This window comes from Netta rufina, assembly GCF_964035555.1.
Source record: "Netta rufina genome assembly, chromosome: 5".
Classification (NCBI taxonomy): domain Eukaryota; kingdom Metazoa; phylum Chordata; class Aves; order Anseriformes; family Anatidae; genus Netta; species Netta rufina.
Genome location: NC_140128.1, coordinates 50704039 through 50722196, shown reverse-complemented (window position 1 = coordinate 50722196; position 18158 = coordinate 50704039). Strand labels below are relative to the sequence as shown.

At 42.7% G+C, this 18158-nt stretch overlaps 1 protein-coding gene across 1 annotated transcript in view; it reads right to left on the bottom strand.

The window, feature by feature from the left end:
* LOC311209997 (uncharacterized protein C14orf132) overlaps nt 1-17272 on the bottom strand; it is a gene marked incomplete at both ends in the record, with an annotated part of 39523 nt that extends 22251 nt beyond the window's left edge. Inside the window, one exon of the mRNA XM_084287652.1 lies at nt 17246-17272. Coding sequence (XP_084143778.1) covers nt 17246-17272 — 27 coding nt within the window. The remainder of the gene's footprint in view (nt 1-17245) is intronic.
* Nucleotides 17273-18158: the final 886 nt, after the last annotated feature.

Below are 18158 nucleotides of genomic sequence, written 5' to 3'. Positions count from 1 at the left end.
GAAAGGAGGTTGATTGTGCAGATAGTTCAGAGTGGATTCACTCTGTTTATTTCCCACTCACAGGGCGGACTTGGGTACTTGTGAGAAGACCCAAGATAAAAAAAAATGTTTGAACTTGAATTGCTTGAGTGAAACAAAGTTTGCACAAAGAAGGATATCCACAAAGGAATTACTCTTTCTACCAGCTTTGCTGACTTAAGAGCTCCTTCTGATTGTTGCTGAGGTGAGAGTACTAAAACTGAAGGACCAGCAGGATTTACTAGCTCCAGCACTCTTAGGCACTTTCAGAGTTGTTCTCTGGTTACCCCATATAGTTATGTAATCAATCTTCATTTTTCATTGACTGTTCTTTATTTGTTTGGCCTTAACCCTAATTTGAAGGGCATTGAAGAGGGCTGTCCAAAACAGGATACACCCAGAACAGTATTAGGCTCCTGTGTCACCTACTTCATTACTTAGAGGAAAATGGTCCAGCTACCTGACATGCAGTACCAGGGCGATAAACACCCAGTGATTTTGCAGCACATTTTGGGAAGATCACTGGCAGACTGACAGCTTTTAGACATGTATGGCTGCAAGTATGAGAATAATTACACTAGTTTTCTCCACATCTGTGAAAAGGTGAAATTCCTTCCCAAAATGTGTCCAATTGGCTGAATATTCCAATATCCATGTTTTGAAAGCATTTTATTTTATTACTCTGGTTCTAGAGACTAATAAGTATCTCATAGGAACTATGATAATTAATTGAAAATTCTTCATCAGAATGAATGGGAGATGAACAAAGATGGCAAGGAGCTAAAACTAGAAAGCTCTGGGTATCAGCAGTTCAGCCATGGCCCTGTATTTTGGTGACTTTAAAAAAGGACAGTTTTCATTTTCAGAAGGTGTTCAGGAAAAAACAATGGAGTGATTTTTCTATGTGTGAGAAAGTACATGCAAGATTAATGGGATATGTGGGAAGCAGCACTTCTGTGGATAACAGAAGAGGTCATTGTAAAAGAGCTGGGATTAGGAGATAACATTTTGATATAAAATACAAAGCGATGGACAGCAAGACGGTCAGCACAAAAGTTTACTTACATGTATGCTATAAATGCTCCTCCTTTGAAAACAGGAAACTAATTGAGACAGACAAGGCCAGAAATTAAGACTAAAATAGCTGTTTGTTTCATTGGTTAATTATGTCAGTTTTCCACATCTTTATAACACTCCCAGTTTGCCCTGCATCCAGACAAGGAAGAGTGTGTTGATCAGTCACAGAATCACAGAATTTCTAGGTTGGAAGAGACCTCAAGATCATCGAGTCCAACCTCTGACCTAACGCTAGCAGTCCCCACTAAACCATATCCCTAAGCTCTACATCTAAACGTCACTTGCTGTTTTCCTCAGCTTGCATTTTTCTCTCCACAGATGTGTATAAGGCCCATTTGTCTTTCACTTGAGGACTCTGCAGTTGCTGAACAGTTTGTGGGAAGCAAGAAGGGCTAAACTCAAAACCGAAGAGCAACTGTCAACAACGCACACCTGACACCAGCTGGTATATAGCAAACAGGCTTGCACCTGCTCATGATTCCTACATATTTTTCCAATCCTTCTATATGTCTCAGACACATGACAATTTTAATAAATGCATAGCTTTCCCTTGGCCATATGTGCTTAACCCAGATGAAGGTTGTGTGATTCCCACTGATGCTTTATGTCTGACCTAAGCACAGAGTGCTCAATTTGCACATGCAGAGATGTGGACCTGAGAAGTCCCTGGAGCAACATGAGGGAGCAGGTGTATGGGAAACACTCCTTCTCCAGGGTTCCCCTTCTGTTTTATGGATAAAGGTACTTTCGCTCTGAAAGACGCGAACAGCCATGCTGGTGGGCAGCAGCAGATGGAGAGCAGTTGCAACCTCCACCCACTCCTCCTTCCCCACATGCTCCTTAGCACTCAAGGGCCACTGCTCTGCCTGTGACATGCAAACGTGGAGCCGTCTGCTTCCGCATGTTGGCAATAAGGCCAGGGCTAATCCTGTCCTTAAACAGCAACAAGGTCAGAAGACATCTTGTCGCTTCTGGGCTTTCCCAGGCAGCAAGGAGAGTGTGCACAGACCCACACTGGTAGGCATTTGGTTTACGTGATGTTGTCTTGGTTTCAGTTAGCACAGAATTAATTTTCTTCCTAGTAGCTGGTGGAATGCTGTGTTTTGGCTTAGAATGAGAAGAGTGCTGATAACACCCCGATGCTTTAATTGTTGCAGAGCAGTGCTTATACTAAGCCAAGGACATCTCAGCCTTTGCTCTGTCCTGCCAACGGGCAGGCTGGGGGGTGCAGTAAGAGCTGGGAGGGGACAGACCCAGGACAGGTGACCCAAACTAGCCAAAGGGGTATTCCATACCATCTGACGTCATGCTAAACAATATATAGGGGTGGCTAGCCGGGGGGAGGGGGCCGGACTGCTCGGGGTTAGGCTGGGCATCGGTCAGCGGGTGGTGAGCAATTGCATTGTGCATCACTTGTTTGTACATACTATTATTACTTTCGTATTATCCCCATTGTATCATCATTATTATTATTGTTATTATTATTTTTGTTATTATTTTTTTTTTTTCCTGTCTTATTAAACTGTCTTTATCTCAACTCACGGGCTTCACTTTCCATTTCTCTCCCCCGTCCCAGAGAGGGAGGGGGGAGGGTGAGCGAACGGCTGCGTGGTGTTTAGCTGCCGGTCGGGTTAAACCACGACAGTCTTTTTGGCGCCCAACGTGGGGCTCGAACCCACGACCCTGAGATTAAGAGTCTCATGCTCTACCGACTGAGCTAGCCGGGCCTCCCGCGTGGCAGGCGAGAATTCTACCACTGAACCACCAATGCTCGTGAAGCGTTCCATTTTAGTATATGTGCTCGCTTCGGCAGCACATATACTAAAATGGAACGCTTCACGATGGTGCCCCGTGTGAGGATCGAACTCACGACCTTCAGATTATGAGACTGAATGCACATATGGCCTTACCTCTGTTTTGCCTCCAGCCTGTAACAGCAATCGTTCCCATCAACCTGTCTCCTTGCAACTTTATCACATTTTCCAAAGAACAGATTTGGAGGCTATTTAGTGACTTCTGTGAAATAGATTTAAAAAAATAAAAAATAAAATCCAACTCAGGAGGAGTCAGGATTTTGCTGACAGTTCCTGCCATAAAAATCCAGTGCTGGGTTTGGGCAGCATAGCCCACAGTTGAATTTGGACCCAGTAAAATAAATGTAACCGAGATCAAAAATGCTCCTGCAGCAGGAATGGTAGCATATTTGAAAGACGAATGGAAGCTGTGCTGCTTGAAGTGCTGGTTCCAGCAACCCTAGATTTGTAAAAACAAGTCTGCTTTATGATTATTTAGAAAAACAGGAGGAAAAAAATGTGTGGAAAAAAAAAAAAAAAAAAAAAAGAAAAAAAAAAGGCCAATCATACAGAATGCTTCATTTTGAGAGCTACAGTTTGGTGACTCTAGGGAAATGCAGAGCTCTGCTACTATGAACCAGTGGAACCACATTAGGAGGTACTGCATCCATGTGCGGGATGATAAAGTTATTGAATAAATACATGTCTAAGTGATTCTGAGAGACAAGCACCACACACACTTTGGCACTAGCTAACGATGCAGGCAGGAAAGGAATGGCAGCATCACACAGCAAAGGCTGGGCAAAAGAGGATCAAATGGCGACCAAGACACTCAAGCACTGTCACATGCTGCTGTCACCCAGGTGTTGAGTGCAAGGCTGCATCAGGACAGGTGACAGCAGCGGCAGGGATGAAGCCTGCCAAAACAAGGGGAAATAAAGAAGCACAGGAAGTTTCACTGCAGCTCTAAGGTCACATCCCCCCAAAACTCTGTCCATGTATTAGCACCCACTGGGGGGCAGAGATTATAATCACACCATTTCCCACGTACTCCAGAACACTTATAGCTGAGATCCTAAGGGATCTCAGTAAGTTCCAGTAATGAACACTGACTTCAGGTCAGCCTGCTCACAAAAGCCCTTCATAGCAGCTGCTGAGCTGGAATACATCTCTTAGAGCCAGAGCTGCTAAGGGATGATGACCAAAAATCAGACAGCGTGTTCATGCCATAAAATGTTTCTTGTGTGTGGTCTGCTCCACAGCTAGGAGGAAGAGGAAAGCTGAAACAAGAGGAAAGACATACAGCAACATCCCCATGCCCAAATATTGTCTCTGTGTGGGTTATCAGGAGCTGGCTAGCATTCTGTTTATCTGGGACTATCTCACTTCAGCCCCAAAACCAGAGTACACATTTTAATCCTGTCAACTTTTCTGATGTACAGCTTTGATTAGAAATGGTTTATGGTCAGCCACTGTTTGACTTTAATAAATATTTAGAAACTAAATAAGCAATTGCAGTCAGTTTCATGCCGACATATCTGGAGACGCAATATTGAAAGATATGAGCTCGAGCATTTGCTTCTTGGCTATTAAAGAGAAAACATTTATGTTTTCAAATTTTTTGTCAGTGTTTTCAAACAAAACATGAAAGCAATCTCTAATTGTTATTTCTTTAAACATCCACCCAACTACAATTTCACTAAGCTTTTTTACAGTAAATACCAATTGCCTACATGTGAAGTAGTTAGTCATCTCTCCAGAGCTGGTAATAAAACCAGGAAATAAAAATGCAGCAGCAGGCAAGAATCACTGTGTATCTGCATTCGGAGAGCCAGATCCCATCTTTGTACAAATCCACTGAGAGGAGAAATATGTACTTCCACCAGGTAAGGATGTGGTCTTTACCTGAACTATCTTAATAAATTAACTGAAAGGGAGACCTCCTTGAAGTCAAGCACTACATAGCAAACTTCACAGAAATTGCTGACAGAACTATTTTATTTGTCCCTTGGTATTTCTCAAATGACCGACTTTCAAAATAAATTGCTAATCATGCAGTTGCATGCATAACAAATTTGTTTATTCTCACATCAGTGAGCGAGGAGCTGTAAATAGGTGCGATGGCTGCAGCATCTCTTCTGCTGTCATTGCTCTGTTCCTCCTGCGTGACAGGCAGGGAATGGGATGACTACCAGGACTGACAGGAGCATAGTATGATCCTCAGACAGAGAGCTATACATGAGCTGTAATACTCTTACACATATCTGTCAAAATCGGCACTTGGAGATGCAGCTTATTTTTGGAGAAGAGCGTGCCCCATTCTGCCAGCTGGCCAGGCTTTCGCTGAAACAGTGCAGTCTGACAAGCCCTCTTTTCCAAGCCTAAGATCACTTGCTAAATTCATTTTGAAGGAAATGACATCATACTTAAAAATAAATAACTAAATTAATAACAAAATAACAGAAGTCGATAGTCATAAGTCCAGTATTGGAAGGCTAGGCTGTAAGCTTCATCTATACCTAGAAGAAATCCAGGGATGATCAGAGCATTACCTTCTGGGACACTAGACTGTATACCTGTGGCAAAAGAAGGAATTAAATTACTACTTCGCTCCTGCCACTCACAGACAGTTTAAGCTTTCCCCTTGAGAAAGCTACAAAATGAGTACCAGTTCTCATTAAGATTCTTACTTCCTCTGTGGCATCACTGGGGAACAATGTCTCCCTCTCCACGACCCCTATAAAAAACTTTGAAGCTCACAAAAAACTCTGAAGATCATGTGAATGAAGATCACATTAGAAGTTGAAGTGAGTAAGTGGTAAGTAACTGCTGCAGACAGCAATTGGACAGCCACCCTGAAATAATGGCTTAGCCTGGAGTCACCCATAGTAGATGGACACATTTTAGTTGCAACCTCTGGCTGTGCATGCCCAGGTGGCTCAGCCTGGCCACGAGCAGTTCACAGTCACTCTCAGTGTTATCCACACAACCCAACACACCAGAAACCCTTCGTGCCTTTCTTTTGCCCCACTTGGGACAGCTTTGTTCAACATTTTGACCCTGCCCAGGTTGTCTGTGCTGCACAGATCCTGTTTACAAGTGGAAAAGGGAGTGGAGGGTGGCATAGTGTGGGACACTGCTGGGACAACACATGAAAGCATGGGGGGACAAGACGGCTTCAGCTATCTGGATATACACTTTTTGAGACTTGGAGAGAAAGCCACCATAGGCAGGCTACCTCGACCAAAATGGTCACCTGTGGGGACATGATTTTTCATCAAGGCTGGCTTCTCCATGCAATTCTTCTCCTGGCCTGACTGCTGCCCTGACAGTCAGGCCAGAGCACAGGCGCCACAGGTGGTCAGTGTTCAGGTGAGGGTTCTCAGTCATACCTCACCTGAAATGAGGGTACATGACTGATCATCACTTATATTTTACAGCTCTGGAGATCTCTATAATAAGTATGGAAATGTATTCATACCCTAAATGTTATAAAGTCTGAGGGGAAAAAAAGATTAAAATATATCATGGATGTGGTGAAGTCCGGGTGAATCCTCCATAGTGGTATATAAGGTATGGAATATTTTCTCCTTTAACAAGAACAAATAAGAAAAAGTTATTAAATCTATTTGTATGGATTAAATGATAATCTTGCTTAGACAAAGCTAAAAAAAAGCGTAGAAATGTGTAATTGGTTTTCTAATAGCAAATGTGGCTAGACAAGACAAGCTTTTATTTTAGAAGAGACCCTCCTAAATCCATTTATTCTCATCTAGAGTTGAATTTAAGATTTTTTATAAACTAGATGCCATTTCCTAAGCCAAGACTTTCAGAAATAATAAACAGCCTCCCAGAAGCTGGCCAGCATTCTTTGCATCAATTCAATTCATACCATGCTGCATGCTCAGGAAAGACATCAGAGCTTGGCCAAAACTACCCTTGCTGTCTGTCTTCCATTTCCCTTCACTTTTTCAGTGTTCCCTGTGACATACACTCATACCTGAAGGCTCTGTTGACCAGCAGTAGGTTCCTGTTGCTGCAGCCTAGACAGTAGCTTACATCAGCATGTTGTTTTCTGTCTTCCACGTGCCCTCCTTTTCTGCCTACTATGTACTATGCAGATGGGAGGTCATGAGAGAAATGTTTTAGATGCAGAGCTGTTCATTTAGTCATCCAAATGACTGCTTATCTTTAAAGTGCTGTTAACAGTGTTATGTACACTAAAGTGATAAGGAAGAGATGCACCATGAAAACTACCCATGCTGAAAATTTCAGCTGCCTGAGTAAAGGTTACCTGTGAAAGTAAGAAGCACAGTTATAGAAGTCACAAGTCTCCTGATACTTCATAAGATTATAGGAGAAATGAGTTGCAAAACTACCTTAGAAAACAATGGAGAGCAAGCACAGCAATTCTATTTCATGTCCATGAGAAGTGCCAGAGAATACATAGGGAATAAAACATCTGCCACCTTAACAGTGACTCAGTTCAGGATCTTGCTGCCTTGCCCATCTGCACAGCTTGCTCAGTCAGATGGTTTGGAGACCAACACTGAATGAACCATTTCACAGCCTAGATCCTGTTACAGAACAGCACCCATTTGCCATGCCTTAATGTTAATAACCACATATTTGAAAGATGTTTTCCTCCAGATATTTGGGGGAAAGCATATAGGACAGATGAAGAGAGTGTTTGCAAATGCATTTCTCCAATTACTCACTATTTTAGTAACCTACAACCACAGAAAGACTATGCAGACATACCAATGTACATCCATCTTTAGTAAGACAACTGAGAAGGTTTCCGCTATGTTGCTTACACTTTCAGCGATTCTGTAGCAATTTAGTTTGCTTCTGCTCCACTTTCACCTTCAACAAGCAATAACATCACAAACATACTCCTTTTCAATAGTAATTTATTAGCTTGATTCAACTAAAGATCTACAAGTACCTGTTAATATGGAATACAGGCAAGCAGGAGTAGGAGGTTTGCCCAGGATCACACACACAACCATTATTATTGTCAAGACAACAGATTTTGATCTTTAGAACTTGTTTCTCTATATGTATTTTGGAAACATCTTTGCCCAGTTTAAGCTACTTCTTCTGCAGTTCTGTAGACAACAATGTATATTTTGGCCATCTCTTCAAAGAGCTCTAGCAACACATGATGAAACTGTATACACACAACCCTGTGCAAAAGTTTACTTCTTCTCAGAACCACATAAATCTTTGTTAAGGCATGACAATGGTCCCTACACAAGAGAAATATTTAATTTTTGCCCAAAGTTTTCAAGTCTAAGCTTAGATGGGATATGATGGAAGGATAGAGGATATGAGAGTTGTAGAAAGGGGATACCCAAAAGGACAGAAGACCAAATTTGGAAGGAAATTTTTATGCATGCATACTAAAGAAAAAGTGTGATAAAATCCCTGAGTCCAGAAAAACTTAAGCAGGGGAAGACAGACAGAGCAGAAAAGAGCAATCTATTTTACTTTAAGTGGAGCTGAGCTTTAAGAAAAGCTATTATGATTCCTCAGAATGCTTTGACAGTTATTGCACATCATCAAGGCACTTAATTATATACTTAATTTAAACTGAGGTGCATTTCAGAGGGTTACTCACATACTTTAAGCATACACTTAATTGTGGCTGAGAGAATTTAAGCATGAATAGCTGTTTCAAGTCCTTGGGTTCAGCTGTACGTTCCAAAATCCTTTAAAATTTTATATTTTGACATGCTTGTTTCCTTATCTGTTCAGCTGTTATTTTTCCTCTCTGTGTATCTCAACACCTCACACATCAGCCAAAGGGACGTGGCTGTCCCTTCTGCTTCCATGTAGCAACCCTGTGCGGCTTGTAGCTCTTAATCTCTCCCAGCACATCTCAAGGCTCAGCACAATTCCTCATCTTTTGCAAATGCTCATCCAGTTGATCTGACAGGAAAAAAAAAAATCATAGTGGAAGTCGGAATTTTTTGTTTTAACCACGCACAGCTTATCCCTAAACCGTTCCTCTCCTCCTGACATTTGGAAGGTTTACAAGAAGATTGGCAACTAATAGAACTAGCTGAGGTTAAAAGCTTATTTTTATTTAAAAACAAAATAACAAAAAATAAAAACAAAATGCCCACAACACATGCTTTCTCACTAGAGATAATCTCTTTGCAAAACAAGAAGAATTGGCCTCATACCCAATTCTGTCTCCCAAAGTCTGCTGCAAAGAGGTGTTGTGCAGTCACTTTTCTTAAGTGACTGTAATATTAATGATTTCTAATTAGCTGCTGCTTGACAAGCTTGGGTTCTGGCAGCTTCTGTGAGTGTGGAATTGAGAGCTCAGAATAGAAAGACTAAAGATTCAGCCTAAGAGTATGTGTCACTTCAAGCACCTGGTGCTGTGAGACAGACCTGAAAGTGCTGTGCAGGCGTGCGAGCCAGCGAGAGAAAAGGTGGGCAGGGACTGCTGCTAAAAGCATCCACTTTTACACAGCATGGTTGTATTTGGAGGGAGAGATCTCACACCCAGTGTTGCCTCTTCTCAAACCTTCCAAAGCTGCAAAGAGATCATTTGACAAGCATTTGCTGTGCCTGGCATCACATCTGGCCATGAGGTTTTCTCCCATTTAGACTCTCAGTGTACAGACAAGTATTGCTTACTCCAGTGCTAGGGGGGAGAGAAGAGCACAGCCTGGACAGCACCACCAAAATACATGGCAAGGAGGTCACACACCTCATTCTGACCCTTTTTGTCAACAACTTACATAGGCAGTGTCAGCATCATGTTTGCCAATGGCTTCCACTGAGTGAAACTGCTGCTGCCCCACTGAAATGGAACAATTTTTGACTTATGTACAGGCACAAGAAGTATTTGAAGCCCCTGATTGGTAAAGTAACAATCCTCAGATAACAACCAAGTTTTCAATGACCTTTCTTCACCTTTGATTATGCAGTTGCTGGGAAAATAAAAAATAAAATAAAAAAATGCTCAAAAGAATGCCAAAAAGCCATCATTATTTCTAGACACAACTTTAAAAATCATCACCGCTGTGAACAGCACATCAACAGTGTTGACATCAACCCTGTTTAGGTTACTACACAGTCATCAAGCCCAGAAGCCTGCCAAAACCACAGAGAGCTCTAACAGGGCTCACTGGGTTAGGGAGATAACACAACTCGTGACAGAAAATACCTTCAAGGAAAGCAGGTCCCAGCAGACAGGTGTAGCAAGTTAATGGAGCTGGTCACTGCTAAATTTACTTGGGTTGCTGTTTAAATTTTCTGCTTTCTACCTCACTGCACTCCATTTGAAGACACTAATGTTTTCTTTGAGCAATGGTCTAATCTGATGGTGTACCAGCGGTCACCAAAGCGTCACGCTGCTCTACTAAATCCCATGCAACCCTTGGATTCATTTGGAAGTTTTTGGTCTTTGCTTTTGCCTGGTATAAGAACAAGATTAGCAACAGTTAAATGGTGTAACCTCATGGCCAGCATCTGTATCATTTCCAATAACAATTAAAACAAAACCTTCCCAACACTTCATGTTCACAGCTCATCAACAAACTGGGAAATTCAGCGTATATTAGTCAAAAACAAGCTTTAGAATATATATATATATATATATATATATATATCAATATGCAAGCTAGATTTTCCAGTCTATGGACCCAATACCAATGGATTACTCAGTAAACAGCTCTTATCAAGTCTTCCAAAGCACTGCCGCTCAGCATATCACAAGGTTGCATGCTTACTGCTAAATAAATGCCAAGCACCTAAACAAGCAAGATGTGTGATGTGAATGCAGTACTGTTTCAGTCTTTATTGGTCTTACCTACCATCTGTAGCTATTTTTTGTGTACAATAGGACCCCAGCTGCTGCTGCCACCATCAACTATGCTGTTGATGCTGGTTCATCTTTGTAATGCATGTGAATATGTTCATTTGCAGTCATCTTACAAACCTCTTTTTCACATTCTGCACAGATGAAAATACCTGAGGTCTGCACTCTTTGTGAATTCTTTAGTCTACATCCACTGAAAATTGTGTAAACCAATTAAAAAACAACAAAAAGCACTTCATATAATTAGTCTCATGGTTAATCAGCACACAGAACACAAGTTTATTTTCAATATCTCCTAGCCTTTCCTATGCAAGCATGCACACAGACTGTACAAATACAAGCATGAGCCATTTCCTCCCCCCCCCCAACCCTTTCTGCCACATCTCCTATGAGAAATTGTACCTGCTGTTAATTGATGGAAGTACAGCCATGACAAAATATGTAGCCTAAGCCTTCCCTGAATTAAAAGTACGACCAATAACAGGTTTCTTCTTGCTCTTCAAGAAGCACTTCCTATGAATTGCAAGGCATTGTCACCCCTCCTGTGCCAGGTTTTGAGATATTTCATTTTAAGCAAGAGTACAGTCCTACTGACGTTACTGGAACAACTTACACATGCTCCAAGTGCAGTAAGTGCTTAAGTGTTTTGTTGGATGGGAATTACTGTTTTTAACATCTTTGACAGCAATTACAAGCACAAGCCTGAAACAGCACCCTGTCCCAAAGTACGGTATCTACACTTGACAAAATCAGCAAGCCCAAACCTCCGCAGAATTTTCAAAAGCTTTGTTGGCACAGAAATTTCTGCTATAAAAAACTTGGAAATGGAGTGTGCACTGTCACTGCAGTGATAAGAAAGGTGCAGAGAGTTCTTATTTATTCCCCACCCCTCCCCATAAAACTCTAATGTGGTTGCACCAAGCAGCCAGCAGAAAGACTCTTCCAGAAAACAATTCTCACCTCAACTGCTAGCAGCATCCTGGATGAAGATACCACTGATTGCGGCACATAAAATAAAATTTTACAACATCTTGATTATGCAGGTGGTCCCTGAGTCTGGGCCACATCACAGCAAGGCATCAGAACTTTCATTTTGAGGATCTGAGACACCCTCAGTTAAACTCTGACTTGCTCTTTCAGCTTCCAGATGTTTGATTTCTATTTATGACAGGTCAAGACATTCTGGAGGATTAAAGGGTGTCAGAGAAAGTTACCTTGACCTCTGGAAGGAAGCAGAGCTGGGAAAGTAAAAATTAGTGCCCTATTATTCTGTACATAAGTTGACGCTGAATTGGTCATGTAAGAGAATGCCTACATCCTCCTAGATAACATCATAAATGTCTGGTGCTACAGATCAAAGAGTTTTTGTCTCAAACGTCTAAGATTATAATCAAGTGAGCTTTTGACAAGGAGAGGTTCACAAGTCTTTACATCATGATTCACCAATTCGTCTTGTGGTTTCACTTATTTTTTCTGGAGGGGAGGGGCAAGACAATCACGCTTTTTAAAATGGCACATATATGAGCACACAGGCAAGCTTGCATTGGGCAAGTAGCCTGGATTCTGCTTTCAGGTGGTGGAAATAACCTACAAAAAACACAAACTGAAACCCTTTTGGTTTTAATACCTTCAGAATACTTTGCTGTAGAAAGAGCACCCAGCAAATAAAGGCTTTCAATACCTATTGACCCCTTAGATGGAGAATACATTAAGAGAAAAGTGGGAAAACATAGGGTTATGCTGTGCTCTGGTTCCTCTATGCTTGTATAGCAGAGTACAACAGATCCTAGTTGTGCCTCCTCTTCCATCCAGAAATCAAATTAGAAAGGAATTAGAGGAAATTACACCTGCATCTGGGATGTCTGGAAATGTAGCGGTTAAGTTCAGCTTTGGGATGTCCAGGCCAAACACCCCCCCATATACACATCAATTTTGCAGTATAGACATGGACAGCCCGCATCTTCTGGAAAATGTGAATAGCAAATTGAACACATCCTAGGGAAATTTACTGTGTGTATTCCAGTGCTTTCTAGAAGCTTACACAGCTCATAACAATATATTTTGTATATGGAGGAATCCTTATTCTTATGCTGACAAGGTTACAGGTGGCTACAGGGTTTCTTCAAGGTACACCAAGAACCAGTCATCTGTTTTGGGGAAAACAACTGATCTGAACCACTGCCAAAACAATGAAAGACTCAAAGTAACTTGAATGATCATTGTTCAGACCTGAAATCCTGGAAGTGTGATACGGACCACAAAGCCCATGAAGTTTAAATTCTCTATATTAAGTAATTTTGCTTTTTATACCAAGCTTATTTGGTTCTTCTACTCCTGAAATATGCCAGAGCCGTGCTTTCTCAAAATGCTTACAGTAAAAAATCCTCAGCACCACAAGAGAAATTAAAGATTATTAAAACTTCACTTTTAATCATTGAAATTAAACACAGAGTTCAATTTACTGCATTTAAAATCCTTGGTTGTTTACAAAGAGCATAGAGAATCAATAGATAAATTGGTGAACTCTGTGTGAATAAGATTAAAAACAGTTCCACAGAAGTGACCATGCTTCCAAAGCTCTTACTAGCTTTTCTCTGTTCTGTATGTAATTGCCAGATAAATTATCTTTTCTTTTACTGTAATATTTTTACTGCATGTACATACACCCAACTGTAAAAATATTACAAGCTAAAGTCCATTCCACATTTGCAATATGAAACAAAAAATTACAGAAATCATTTAAGGGAAAACTAAATTGCAAACATGAATTCTGAAAAACAGATAATTGTCACTGACTGCATGTGCTGTTCAGCTCGCATCGATTTGTATCATTCTGAAGCCAATGACATCATTTTTTCCTTTGTAGCTTCCCAGTTTTTTTCCTTTGTGTACCTCTATTTTTCATGTTGAATACATGTTTCAGCCCTGCTCATAATGTTATTAACCCAGATGCAATTTTCACTGTTACATTTTTCCAAGCAGAAAAGCTTTAGCCAGTTCTTAGATACAGAAGGAGGGAGGGGAACAAGTCGCCACTGAGCATCTGACAGCAAATCCCAGACCCCTGCTTTGCTGTTGAATATTTTGACAGAAGAAGCAATATGCAGCCAGGCTTGAAAAGCACTGAATGCTCTTAGCTTGGACCCAGAGCCTAGAAATCCCCCAAATCAGGCTCCTATGCTGGAAGTTTACATCTCTACCTAAGATAAGAGGCGATTTCTGAGGTTACCTAGACTACAAGAGCGTTCTGAAATCACTGAAATGAGCCACACATACAGCTGCACAGCTCAGCAGCAGCTGAATGTCTTTGGCACAGGGTCTTGATGCACACAGGATTACTCTAATTAAAATCTGGATTTAAATTAAAAAAAAAAAAAAAACAAAACAAAAAAAACTACAAATAGGCTTTCTTTATACACGAGTCATCCTTATTACCACAAGTGACCTTATGGAAATCAATTAAAGCACCTGCAGAACAGAGGACACCAAAAGCCTCCACACCCGAGTACTGATGAACACAGATGCTTATCTTAACAACGGATTTAATTGTTACAGTCAAAAGCCGTTCTTCATGACATGCCTAACAAGTGTATTACAGCTGAGATGTTCAGACACGGGTGCTTAAACTGGGCAGCCAAACCCTTGTGTTATACCCACACTATACAAATCTGTTAGCATTACTACTCTGACAATCTGCTGTTCCACAACAACAATTTTTATCAGCGAAATGTTATCCTTTCTATGGCACCTCATATATCATTTGGAGGGCACTTCATTAATCTTTCTGCTGGCACAAGGAATAGTTTCAGGGCCTCTAAGGCACAAACAGTCTTACAGACAGCTTTTAAAAAAAAAATAAAAAAAAAAAAAAAGGAGAGAAGGTGCTGAAGATGAAAACTCTGACTCAGCTATCCAGATTTATAAGCTCTTACCACAGAACATTTAACAAACACTCCAAAACTTTACTAAAAGACACTGATAGCTATTGCATTACCTGGCCTTACCTTTACACCCAGTGCACTTTAGCCTCTATAACACACCAAAAAAGGAGTTTACCTAGCTTATATGGTTCTTCTGTCTCTGTGCATACATTAGCGTGGCTCTAAGGTACAGAGCATTTGTGGGGTCTCTCAAGATATCTAGCAATGCTGACTTAGGTCCATGATGAGCAGTGTAAAGTTGTGATAAGCATAATGACATAAGTGACTTACAGAAACCTAGCCAATAGTATCCTGTAGGAACTAAATTCACTTGAGAGGTAATCAGCATTTTCATGCCATTAAACATCTCAGATTAGGCACTGTCTATTTTGGCATAAAGTATTAATGTACCTGGCATTCATGAAGCAAAATGCAAGCCTTGCTTAACATCACAAGGATGTTAATGAGAGTGACAGCAGAGCATCTTTAGGAGCAGGGCATGCCATGCAAGTCAGTTCTCCTCTGTTCTCACACATCCTTTAGTAAAGGTCACCTCAGTGGACCACATCACCAGAGATGCCACAAACAATTCAAAAAAAATTAAAAAGTACAGCAAGGAAAAGAAAAGCAATCCATAACTTAAGGAAATGACACTGCAACGACAGGAAAGGAGAGTACCACTCAGGTCAGAAAGAAGAGTGCAAAAGGCCTGTGACGGGGGAACAGCAGATGTAAGCATAGCATTAATGGTATGTAGTAACCTAAGAACTTGATTCCTTTCCCTCAGAAATCCACTCATATAACTCTAGAACACAAACTGTCACCCATCAGAGGCCCTGTCTGCAAAAGCAGATTTCCCCAAATTCACCAAAATAACACTGAAAGGATTATTTTTCATTTGTCAGACACAGGAAAATAAACTAGCCCCACAGGAACAGGAAGAAATGCACATAATTCAGTGCAAATTGCTGCAGTAGTAACCTCAGTAAGCATAGGATGTATTTACACAGGGAACTTCTCTGACAGGAGTAAAGCACGCAGCCTTGAGGCTCTTGGAATACACAGAATTAGGGTAAAATATGTGACAACAAGAATAAGGCAGAAGCTAGAAAGTGCGGTATTAGTCCTGGCTTTGGCACAGTCCACTCCAATCACTGGTAAAAGCTGCTGCTGTGCTTTACCTCTGCTTCTGTGGAACAGGGACATGGAACCTTAGGGAACCAAAGGCAGACACAGGAAGCTCACAGGATGTGCTTAGCAGGACCACAGGAAAATGGCCTGACACACACAAAATTTTCTTTGTATACTCCAGTCACTAAGAAGACCTCAAACCACTTGAAGTGCTCCTTTCCTGCTCCCTACTGTGGCTTTTATTGAAAAGAAAAAACAATAATAATAAAAATGCTCTTGGAAATACCTCCAAACAGAGGAGATTCTCAGACAGCTCACTGCTACCTTCAGTGGAGCCTGATGTTCCCTCAGTAGACTTACAAGAGTAAGCAGCCCTTGTATTAATGAAAGAGAACAACACAGCAAGGATCACACTGGGTTTCTCCCAACCACCTCCAGCTGATGTGCTCATGTAGCAACAGCGCTGGGAAGCCTGTCTGGCCCCTACTTCACCGCTGAACAGCAGGTGACTTTTTTTTTTTTTTTTTTTGCTTAAATTCAAACTTGGATCCAAATAATCATTGAAAAAATACATACAGTTATTTCCATGCACAAACTTGTGTTTATATGCACACTTTGGTAACCAGTGATAGATCACAAGGGAACATTACGAAGCCGCACCAGGGGACGGTCAGATTGGACATTAGGGAAATGTCTTCACAGTGAGGGTGGTCAAACATAGGGATAGGCTTCCTAGAGAGGTGGTTGGTGCCCTGTGCCTGTCAGTGCTCAAGAGGCAAAAGGGCAGTGCCCTCAGTAACTTTTGGTTATCCCTTCAGTGGTCAGGCAGCTGGACCAGATGATCTTTGAAGGCCCCTTCCAACTGAACTGCTCTGTTCCGTTCTAAAGACAATAAGTTATCCCAGAAAAAAAGCAAAATGGATTCTCCCTGTGTATGACTTTTTCCTGTATTACTGTTTGCCTGTTTAAAACCTAATTCACCTGGATTCATATGATGATTTTCATCTTTGGATGATGACTTTAGGTTCTTCTCAGTATATTGAGCATCAACACATTGAACACCAATATCTACAAACATCCCTTGAGCCTCAGCCCAGAACTTGGGTGCAACCTGAGTCAATTTGGTCATGCAGACAGGGGTATTCTTACCTATGCCACACTAGATTAAGCGCACAGAGACAACAACTCACGAACACACAGCTGCATGCATAGGCAGAAGGGAGGAAAAGAACCAAAAAATCCCATCTCCAATTTCTATTTATAGGCGGCATCGTGAGGAAGGACAGATGCCGCTTCCTGGCGCGGGGCGATGCGAGGGCACGGGGGGATGCCCCCCACCAAGGGACCTCTGCCCGGGCTGCGCTGCTCAGCACCAACAGGTGCAGCGCCCTACAACTCCCCCCACCCCGATTTTTAGCGGTATTCCCCCCCGTCACCGCGGCGGATGGGTCGGGAGATGCTCCTACCTGCGCGGCCATGAAGGAGAGGTCCATGGTGCTGGGGCTGGAGCTGCCGGCCGAGCTGCCGGGGGTGCCGAGGCCGCTGCTGCTGCCGCCGGGGACGGGCGGGGCGCGGGGGCGCGGGGCGGGCGCCGCCTCCCCCCCCCCCAGCAGCGGCGGCACCGGGACCGGCACCGGGACCAGCTCCAGCTCCGGCGGCTCCCGGCCCGGCCCCCGCCTGGCTTGTGCCGGCACGCCCCCGCGGGTAGGGGGCCGGGGGGGCTCGGGAGGGCTCCCCACGGTCCCGTCTCGTCGCTTCTCCCGGGATGGAGCTGCCGGGGATGAGCCCCGCGGCTCCTGCCGTCGGCTGGACACGGCGATAGGGATGGGGGAGGCTGGGGAGGGACGGGGAGAGGAGCCCCCAGGGGAGCGGGGTGGAGCGGGGGGGTCCCGGTTAGGGCGCTGGGGAGCAGGTGGAGCTCCGCGCCCGCTGCCTGCGCGCGTCCTTCGCCCGCTGCAGCCCGGGGAGGGCAGCCTGCCTGCTGCGCCCAGCGAACCCAGCACCTGGGCTCCCAACTGCTCAGCCAGCTCCTTCAGCGCCACAGCTGAAAGGGATTTCTGACATGTGCTCTTACACGGACCGGGTGATCCTGGAGGTCTTTTCCAGCCTTAACGATTCTCTGATTCTCTTCGTGACTTAGCTGCTACAGCTTCGTTTGTAACCTTTCTGCTTCTTGCTCCCCGTATTTGCCATTTAACAATTCACAATAAAGACGTTTTGTCCTTTGTGATATGCTTTCTCTTGTGTCTCATAGACATTTTTCATCACTATGAGTGAAAATTCAGTGAATTCATATATTGGATGGTATTGGGAAACCTTTGACACCAACTAGAAAAGCAGAATACCAGAAATTTAAGTCCTTATGTGCTGAATGCTCTT